The 10390-nt window shown below is 47.7% G+C and overlaps 1 protein-coding gene across 6 annotated transcripts in view; it reads left to right on the forward strand.

The window, feature by feature from the left end:
• Erich6b (glutamate rich 6B) overlaps positions 1-10390 on the forward strand; it is a 59276-nt gene that overhangs the window by 28444 nt on the left and 20442 nt on the right. For all 6 annotated transcript variants that reach the window (XM_031362579.1, XM_031362581.1, XM_031362582.1 and 3 more), the window contains 2 exons: positions 1880-1954; positions 6471-6553. In XM_031362579.1, the coding sequence (XP_031218439.1) occupies positions 1880-1954; positions 6471-6553 (158 nt within the window). The remainder of the gene's footprint in view (positions 1-1879; positions 1955-6470; positions 6554-10390) is intronic.

Consider the following 10390-nt stretch of genomic DNA (forward strand, 5'->3'; position numbering starts at 1 on the left):
ACTCTCCTGCCTGCACTGCCCCCCACCCCCATTCCCCTGCCTCCACTGCCAGTGCTGGAGGATGGCGCAGAGTTTGCATTCTACAACCACCAGTTCATTTTTTACTTCACTGGCAAAGAAAATAATCATCTTCAGAATAGAAAAAGCATAGCAAACGGAACAAGAAGCAGCAGAAACCAAGGTTGTTGAAAAAGTCAGAAGAGAATAACAAGTGTTGCCTTCTGACCTAGACAAAATAGCCTCCAAACATACAGAGACTGGCTCAACCATCTTTCTGGGATCTGAGGATTCATAAGGAATCAGGGAGATGGGCTTGTGCCAACCTAGGGCAGATGTTGAGAGTAAAATGCCCTCAACAAACCAATATAGATAGATAGATAGATAGATAGATAGATAGATAGATAGATAGATAGATAGATAGATAGATAGCAGGGACAGTCACATAATGTTGGTTGTCATTTCTTGGCAAAACAACCATAGGCAAACATAATAATCGTGCAGCACCAAATCCCACCAGGCTTTTAATGCCCAATGGCTTCTCAGTGTTTTGAGACAAGACAGGAGCTGATGATGAAGCAACAACAGAACTGTGCCACCCCTGGGCTAGTGGTCCTGTGATCTATTAGAAAGCAGGCTGAGCAAGCCACGGGGAGCAAGCCAGTAAGCAGCACCCCTCCATGGCCTCTGCATCAGCTCTTGTCTCCGGGTGGCTGCCCTGCTTGGGTTCCCATCCTGGCTTCCTTCAGTGACGAATTACAATGTGGAAGTGTAAGCCAAATAAACCCTTTCCACCCCAAGATGCTTTGGTCGTGGTGTGTCATCACAGCAATAGTGGCGCTAACCAAGACAGATACATTTCTGAGCTTGGTGTCCTTTACCTATGGGAGTGCTGGGTGGGACTCAAGCTGAAAAAAAAAAAATAGTGGTGCTGTCAGTGCACATGTGTGAGGCCTCTCTTCTGAGGCACGGAGAACCTGACACCAACCCAAGCCTCCTGAAAAGGTGCAGCACATTCCCTTCTTGTCCTCTTGAGCCTCTTCCTCTTCTGCTGCCAACAATGGAACATAGGTTGTCAGTGTGTGTGTGTGTGTGTGTGTGTGTGTGTGTGTGTGTGTGTGTGAGACAGAGACAGGGATAGAGAGACAGAGAGATAGACAGAGAGAGACAAGAGAGAGAGAATGTGTGTATCAGAGAGAGACAATGCAAGTTTTGTGTATATTTGTGTGTGAGAGTATGTATGTGTATGAGAGTGTGTGTGTGAGAGAGAGAGTGTATGTGCATAAATGTGTGTAAGGGTATGTGTGTAAGCGTGTGCTTGTGTGCATGTTCTTGGGTGCACACCTGTTTAGGAATAAGAAGAGATGCCAGCACAAAGGAGCAGAGGACACAAATCAGAATGACCACACCTGCTAAAGACACAAATCAGAATGACCACACCCACTAAAGGTCTAAGGGAAACACAGTAAATGAAATGCAAGCTCAGCAGATCTGTTTCCCAGACAGCCAGTACCTGTGTGTGGCTCCCGGGGAGCACTTGGCACGAGAAAAGTAGAAGGACTTCTTTGCTTTGATGACAAGAGTATCCCCACGGTGCGTCCCCACAGCCTCAGAGTCATCTGGCCCTCTAGTCCCTACAGCAAGAGTTAAAATTCCTCTCCTCTGGGCCTCCAGCCAGGAGATACCCCTGAATTACTCCAGTCTCTCACTAAGTCACCAGAAAAGGAAAAAGGGGGGCATCCAAGTTAAGGCAGCCATACCCTACAGCCTCCTCCCCAGCTTGGCCCTCGGGAACCAAGAACCTCAGGCCCCCTCTGTAAAACACAGACCCATTGCAAAGCCCAAGACTAAAATCAGAATGGCCACTCTCATCTTTTCACAGGACTGTCCTTAAAATCCAAAACAAGACTGGATCAAGACTCCTCCATGTTAATCTACTCTAAATCTGACTTGGAAGGTAATGATTGTGTTGATTTTAGATGACTGTAGAAGTTACCGATCCAGACACAAGGAGGTAAGAAGCACAAAATTAGCCCTGTGATGAAAGCCCTCCTTCAGCCAGGCAAACCTCAGTTAAGGTCCACAGCCAAGGCGTCATCCCTGGAACATAGCACCAAAGAGAGACACTGAATCAGAGGCAGGGGCATTGAAAGGAAAGGGAAGAGTACCCATGATTGGCAGCAGGAGGGAAGATAATGGTTGGTATACATACCTCATCCAATGACATTTTTGTACATTGAAATAAACAAAACCCTAATGAGAGAAAAGAAATAGGACAGAGGGGACGGCATGCTTACTGAATGCACAGTACAGACCCCACCCACACCACTCTAGGCCTAGGAAACCTCTCTCAGCCTGTGTGGTCTCGCCCTCCATTACCTCCTCTTACCCCTCAGCCACTTAAGAAGTGATTTTAAAGTCAGTTCCCTCAGGATCCACACTCATGGCATTTCAGCAGTTGAAACAGAGAAGGTTATAATGAGAGTCGACTTAACCCATTATTTAGAGATTCTTGCAGAGTACTGTGGGCAAGGAGGGACCCCAGGTGGTGGCTCCCTTGCTAATCCAGCTTATACCAAGTCCTGGAGGGGGACCCCATGCTTGCACACAGCCCCCAAACCTCCCAAAGAAGGGGGAATTAAACAGACAGAGTCTCCAGAGTGAGACAGAATGGTCCACCTGAAACAGGGCTGGAAGTCTGTATCCATATTCAACAGCCTTGGTGCACCGAGGAACTCCACGTTTAAAGTGGCTCTAGGCTGTGGCTGAGTTTGTGAAGGAAGAGAAACAGTTTTCCTGAGGTCTGACGTGTCTCATCATACGCTAATCCAATGGGGGGGAGGGGGAAGCTTGGCATGTCTACACATGAGCGCCTCACTTATTAAGTGTTTGCCTATGAGGGTTAAGCTGACTCCCATGAGAGATGAAGACAGGAGAAAATCCATTTGGGTGGAGCATCCCAGCTTGCATAGCACCCCTTCAACACAAAACATGAGCAATGACCCAGAGCCATGCTCACCAGAAAGCAATGTAGGGATTATACCGAAGGGAAGGGGTTGAGATGTTCTGATCTGAAAGATACGCTCATGTCCTATTCTGTACCCACCCGTACCGGTAGCCTGTGCAACAAACTCTTTCAAACTCCAGACTATCCATCCCAGCTACCCGTCTGCTGCTGCAGACAGCTAGCCATTAAATATGGTTCTCTCTGTCTGAGTCCATGGCCAAGGTTGTTTTGGAGAAACACTGTTCGAGTGTCATCGTGCAACATAGTTGTAATGGAATTATACCTCAGTGGAAGAATTCTTCCCTGGTAATGGGAATCCTGTTTGAGTACAGATTCTAAATGGCAAGGTCTGGAAAACGCTGGCCTTCTAGTGGGCTCTCGGTTACGTCTGATGATCATAATCCGGGTAGCCAGACTTTAGGTTTGCGTCCCAGTGGCCAGTGCAGCCTAGCTCTTTGCCTCCCCTACCTAGGCCAGCAAGAGGAGTAGAAGCGCTAAAACTGATTCGAATTTTGTCTGGGTGTTCATTACTCTCTGGGGTAGGGCTGCCCATTGCTCAGAGGTGGTCCTGGACTAGTCACTGATTTTTCTCCTTCCTCCTCTCATCTGCTGTCAAACAAAAACTTTGGGGACACAGCCAGACAAGCCTTCACTGGGGTCCAGTGCAGTAAGAATAGGGGATGCAGAAAGGACCTTGGCAATGGGAGTGTGAAATGAGAGAAAGATGGAGCTCAATCACAAACACAGCCTTGACAAGTGGGAATCACATCCAGAGGGCAGGGAGAGGTGACTGGGCGGAAATGGCTGTGGAGAGATATCACGGGAAGGGGATTCGCACCAAAGGCAAGCCAGAGTGATTAGACATCCAGTTTGATGGTTCTGGATCACTGAGGAACCAGGCCCAGCATTGAGATGCTCGGGCCTTGGGGTGTGAAGCTCCCACTAAACTGGCTTAGTAAGGCACTGGCTACAAACAGGTTTCAGAAAGAAGGGAACAGGTAGGTCAAGGAGACGACTCAGGAGGTGAGGAACCATTGACCATGCAAAGGTTTCTCTCAGTGGAATATGGGGATCGTTGTTTTGACTCTGTGTGGGAATATACACGGCTCAAACATTTATCACAAATTCAAGGGTTTGGTTCTATCAAGAAGAGCCATAAAAGAAATGCATCAAAATAAAACGGAACCAAAACTGGTTCTTAATCAGATACAGGGGCGGGGGTCAAGGGGGATGTACAACTGGGAACTGTGTGTACTGGCCCTTAGCCTCCTTCAGCCCTTTCTGTTCCTCATGGCATAGGTGAAGGACTCGGGTGTGAACAGAGCTAGGGTGTGAGCAGAGATAGGGTGTGAGCAGAACTAGAGTGTGAATGGGACTAGGGTGTGAGTGGGGTTAGGGTGTGAACAGGGCCAGGGTGTGAACAGGGCTAGGGTGTGAACAGGGCTAGGGTGTGAACAGGATTGGTGACATTGTGGGTGGCACAGGTCTTATGAAATAGGTCCACCTCTTGCTCCTGGTCTGGTACAGCCCTGTCCCCACCCTCCAGGGGACAGATAATGTTCTCATCAGAACAGAAGCAGAGGCCACAGGAAACCTCCAAAGGAACCATTAACCAGAAATAAAGTTCTTCTTCAGCCCTGTCATGGCTCTGGCTACTGCCTGTGGACAGTGCTCCCCATGCACATCACTTGTGCATGGAGCCCAGTGATGCTAATAAGCTCGGTGATCACAGGTAACCCACCGCTGCTGAGCACTCGGTGCTCATATTCAGGGATGCCAACTCACTGCCTTCTTGCAATGAACACTCAATAACTCTAGACTATTTGGTAAAATCTGTTAAAATAAGGGATCGCCAGGGATGAGGTTTTACTGAGCTGTCAGGCCCCAACCAGGCACAGACTCCATCTCCGGCAGCCACAGGAGGCAGGGACATCACAGCTTAGAGCATCTCACCCTTGCCATTTGCCTCATGGCCCCTTGGGCTCCTTCCGTGCCTGTTCACTCTCTTTTCCTCTCTGATGTTAGCCACAAGGAACTCCTGAGTGCTTGCTTGAACCCCCATAGGTTTTTGTTGGGTGTTCCTATAAGGATTTTCAGAAATACTGTAGGAACACACTGTGTCTTTAGAATCACACTACAGGTACCATCGACCTTGCTATGCCAAGTGACCCAGTGGCACTGGCGGCATGTGCAATCCTGTAAGAAATGAAAATGGCCACCTGTGAATTCTCAGCTGATGCAAGGTTGTCTAGAGCAAACCCTAGATGTGTATATGAGGTGTGCAGACAGAAGGGGCCTAGTTAGCCATCCTGTTGAGAGGTGGGGCTTTTTCCACTGAACCCAAAATCAACAGGTGGGGATCACAAGGAACACCCCCGCTCTGGACCCCAAACGCATAATAAGGCACAGAATTAAATGAACTAAACCAGTCCTGTGCCTCCCTACTGGGTTTCCTGGGCTCTCTGGATGTTCCATCTTGAAGGACACCCTGAAGCTGAGGCAACAAGCCACTGTCATTTCCCTAGAGACCCAATTCTCCAGTTAGAGCCACTTCTTCCAAGCCCTACCTTAGGAGCCACATCTTCCCTTGAGGAGGGAGAGAGGCCAGAGTTCTAATTATCAGTTCCACAATTTAATCTGCACTGCCATCACCCTGAAGGCCTGAAGCCCTTTTCCTTTTCCTGAGCCACCGGCTAGGGCTGACGTTAAATACAAGTGTATGTGGTATCTCTGGTAGATCCCCTTGAACTGCTTGGATTGGGGAATCCTCTCCTGTCTTGACTTGCAACCATGATAGGCCGATCCAGAAATCAGCAAATTTCAGAGAACTACTGGGAGATAGGTACAGTTCTTGGAGTTTCTGACATAGAATCACATTGAGACTAAATCTCCCTTAAGAATACAAAGTCGCTCTGCCAGTCCCCAAAGACCTCTGACAGCTAGCCCCTGCCCTCCATCTCCTCTGTTGGCTCCACAGTCACCAGATACCTGCTTCACACCAGGTATCCAGTGTTTTTGCAGTGCTTCAGCATGTGTCTCCAGTCTCACCATGGGGTGCGGGAGGGGGAGGGGTGGGGGTTAGTACCACCCATCCCCAGCCACCTGCCCCATACAAGCATCACTTTGTCATACAACCACCTACTTCATACAAGCATCAATTTGTCGAGCTGACACAACCCGACAACAGGACCACGGCAGCTCCCTTAATTCAGCCACTGAAATGACTTACCCCATGCCTGGTTTGTTATTACCTCCTGTTGAATAATTTGTGCTTCGCTGGGGGATGCCTGTGAGTTTTTTGGTTGGTTGGTTGGTTGGTTGGTTGGCTGGTTGGTTGGTTGGTTGGTTGGTTTATTGAAATGATGAGGTCATAAATCTCTTTTTATCCTTGTTTTCTTTTCTCTCTCCGGTTTGTTTTTTTCCCTCCAAATGTGCTTCCTCTTGATGTTCCTCCCTAAATTGAAAGAATCAGACAGCTTCCATCCAGAGGCCTTTTGGGACACACTCATGAATGAACCTTTCAGCAAGCAGGAAGAGAGAAGCTTTGAAGTAAGTGGGTGAAGAGCTACAGTCCCCTGCCTCGAAGGAGACATGGCTTTATGTAGCTGCATAAGACTCGGGTATAGCAGGCCACACTTTGCACTCTTCCAGAGCATTCCTGGGGACAAATGGTCTGAGCAGGGATCTCCTGTCGCAAGCCCTTCACCACCCCAGGGCTTTGCCACCAGAGGACATGAAACACAACCAGACTTACTCATTGCCTAAAGTAGTTTGGTTCAACCTAGATTTTGAGTCTTGAAGCTACCCTGGTGAATATGATTTTTAAATATTGAAATTGTGAAAAGGCAGTAAAATAAATGTTTCAACCCTCCCCCTTACCTCCTAGAAACAGCCAATATGTAGTGTAATTTATAGGCACATCTGGAAATGTTAATACATATTAAGTATACTGATCACTACGATAGCACAACTAGCCACCATGAGACCAGAATATGCATTCTGTCTATCTCTTACTTTTCCCTTAATAATATATTTCAGAAATCTTTATTTCATTGCATATCTTATACATGTATTTAACTGATACCTATCCCTAGCATTGGGTATTTTTCCAGTATATACAGTATATAATACACACACACACACACACACACACACACACACACACACACGAGACAGAGAGAGAGAGAGAGAGAGAGAGAGAGAGAGAATCTGCATCTTTGACTCGAAAGATAATAATATGTGTATATGTGTGTGATAGCCTATACCTGTAATCCCAGCACTGGAGGGAGGGAAGAGGGTGAAGGAAGATGACTGTGAGTTTGAGTCAGCCTGGGCTACATTGTAAAGCTCCGTGACCACACTCTCTCCCCCCAAAGAGCAAGCTTCTGTTCAAATATGTTGGGCTGTTTTCCTTTGCCCAAAAGACTAAGAACGCCCCTCCACGAGGGTCACCACCAGGATCTGTCTGTCAGAATGGAAATAGTGATGTGTTGTGTGCACTCAGGCTGCGTGAGAATGGGGTGCCGTCCCTGCTCATGAGCTCCCCATGCTCTTCTGCGAGACCCAGCCGGTGTCCCTCTGCCACTCTTCCGCCATGATGCTTGCATCTCCCTTCCCCTTCCTGGTTTGTAGGAACTTCTTTTTCGAATTGTATTTATAGTGTGTGTGTGTGTGTGTGTGTGTGTGTGTGTGTGTGATCTACATGTAATGTCTATATACCATGTATATGCCTTGTACATAGGCCAGATGAGGGGGTCAGAACCCTTAGAACTGGAGTTGCAGATGGTTGTGAGTCACCATGTGGCTTCAGGGAATTGAACTCATGACCTCTGGAAGAGCGGTCAGTGCTCTTAACCCCTGAGCTACCTCTCCAGCTCCTTTTCAGTCCTTCTCAGTCTTGCAAATCCTTCCTGGTTTTCCCCACCCCATGGTCACTTCTCATTTTTACTCCTTTTCATTGAGAAATGGTTTTCCTTATGACTGCTAGCTATTATGTTATGTTTATTAAAAGCTTGTTTTAAGCTCAAAAAGTATTTCATAAGTCACTTAGCTTTTTTCTTACTTTGGTAAGGAATCTTTCAAAAAGTATAACTGAGGTGTATTTGATATGTATATATGTGCATACATATATATATAATTTATACACACACATATGTATGTATACAGATGTATGTGTATATGATATATTTAATTATATATAATTTAAGAGATCCAACCAGAGGTCCCTGAAACATTAAGAATCCATTTTACATTTTTAAAAGTCACTCTGGTAGCTTTATAGATGGTGGGTTGCAGTGGAGAAACTGAGGACAAGGAGAAAAGCAACTTCATGATGTCACTCCAGGTGAACTGCACTGATAGCTGGTTGCTTAAGGACATAAGGTGCAGTAAGGGCCGGCCGGCAGAGTGGGAAAGTAAAGAGGAGAAAGGCATGCTTGCAGGTTAAGTCAGACGCTCCCACACTGAGTGCTGAGTGCCTGTAAGATATCCAGATAAAGTCCAGTTAAAAGCCAAGAGTAAGCTCGGTGGTGGCTGCACACACCTTTAATCCCAGCACTTGGGAGGCAGAGACAGGCAGATCTGTGCGTTCAAAGCAAGCCTGGTCTACAGAGTGAGTTCCAGGCTAATCAAGGCTACACGAAGAAACCCAATCTTGAAAAACAACACAAAAGAAAAAAGCCAAGAGTAGTCAGTCTTGAACCTCAGAGAAAGGCCTTGGTTGGGGAGGCTGGTATGGCGGCTTCATTCGTTTATATGAAATTCTGTAACAAAGTAGCAAGGAGGGAGGGGCTTGAACAGCAGACGCTGACTTTCGGGTCTGGGTGCTAGATGCCCAAAGTCCAAGTGTTGGCAGCTTTGGTCCTTCTGAGAGCTCTGGGGGAAGCTCCACTCCTGGGCCTCTCTCGGGCTTGAAGAGGACTGCTTCTCCTGTCAATTTCCATCGTCTTCTCTCTGTGTCTTTCCTGAGTCTTTAAGTCATGTGGGATGAAGGTTGTGGTAGCTAACACAGAGGTTCAGCTTGATGGAATCTAGAGGCACCTAGAAGACAAAGCTCTGAGCGTGTGTGTGAGGGACTCTGCCTCCTTAACAGTGAGGCAGGCACAGCACTCCATGGCTGGGATCCTAGACTGACATAAAAAGAAGGGAGCTAGGCAGCAGTGCCATGTGCCACACCACTACGCAAGGACAGGATGCCTGTGAGCCAGAGGCAGCATCCGGGCTCAGACACCAGAGTGTCCTGACAGGCAACATGTTTAACAGCTCTGCAGCGCCATGACAACAAAACGCCTGGCACAGCTACCCACAAAGGGACATGGATCTTGGCTCAGTGCTCTGCAGGTTCTTATCTAGGACGGGGTAGCCCCAGACATTTCAGGCCTCTGTCCTACCCTGAGCCAAAAGCAAGGGGCAGGTGGCCATGAAAGCTATGTAGCCCTTTAAGGAGCATGCATGCCTCTGCAGCCTGAGAACCTCTCACTAAGTCCCATATCGTAAAGGTTCCCTTACCACCGGGGAGCTTCTTAAAGGTTCCCTTACTACCGAGGACCTTCTTAAAGGTTCCCTTACCACCGGGGAGCTTCTTAAAGGTTCCCTTACCACCGGGGAGCTTCTTAAAGGTTCCCTTACCACCGGGGAGCTTCTTAAAGGTTCCCTTACTACCAAGGACCTTCTTAAAGGTTCCCTTACCATCGGGGGAGCTTCTTAAAGGTTCCCTTACCACCGGGGGAGCTTCTTAAAGGTTCCCTTACCACCGGGGTGGGGGTGGGGCTTCTTAAAGGTTCCCTTACCACCGGGGAGCTTCTTAAAGGTTCCCTTACCATCGGGGAGCTTACAGTCTTAACACGTGGACCCTTCCGGGTACATTCAACCTCCAAAGTGTGGCTCTCAACAACATCATGCGGCAAAATAGTATTTCTCCAAGCAACCTGATAGAAACCGTCTATAGGCAAGCTCAGCCAGCCTCGGAGGAGTGTCACAAGGTACAGGCAACTGCTAGTACTTCTGAGGGAACTTTTGAGGGGACCCCAAAAGCCACTGGGACACAACTTGACAGTGGGAGTTTAAGCCCTCCTAGCGGTACCCTGAAACCCCAATCCACTTGTTACTTCTAACTGCTATTACTTACTTTTACTTCTAAGATACATACGTGCACCACAAGTCTTGTTAAGCAAACATTTTCTTATTCTAACACCCAGAGGTTTACCTAGGAGGTACACATGCTGGCTAAGTCAAGTGGAGCAGCACAGCCTAGACAGGACAAGAACCTTGAGAGAAGCCATCGCTTGGGTCTATTGCCTGGGGGATTACAGTGGACACTATATTCTCTAGCAAACAGAATATGGGATGTAAATTGTGCTGAGAGATGGCTGGCCAGGCACTCATCAC

Source organism: Mastomys coucha, unplaced genomic scaffold (genome assembly GCF_008632895.1).
Source record: "Mastomys coucha isolate ucsf_1 unplaced genomic scaffold, UCSF_Mcou_1 pScaffold9, whole genome shotgun sequence".
Lineage (NCBI taxonomy): Eukaryota > Metazoa > Chordata > Mammalia > Rodentia > Muridae > Mastomys > Mastomys coucha.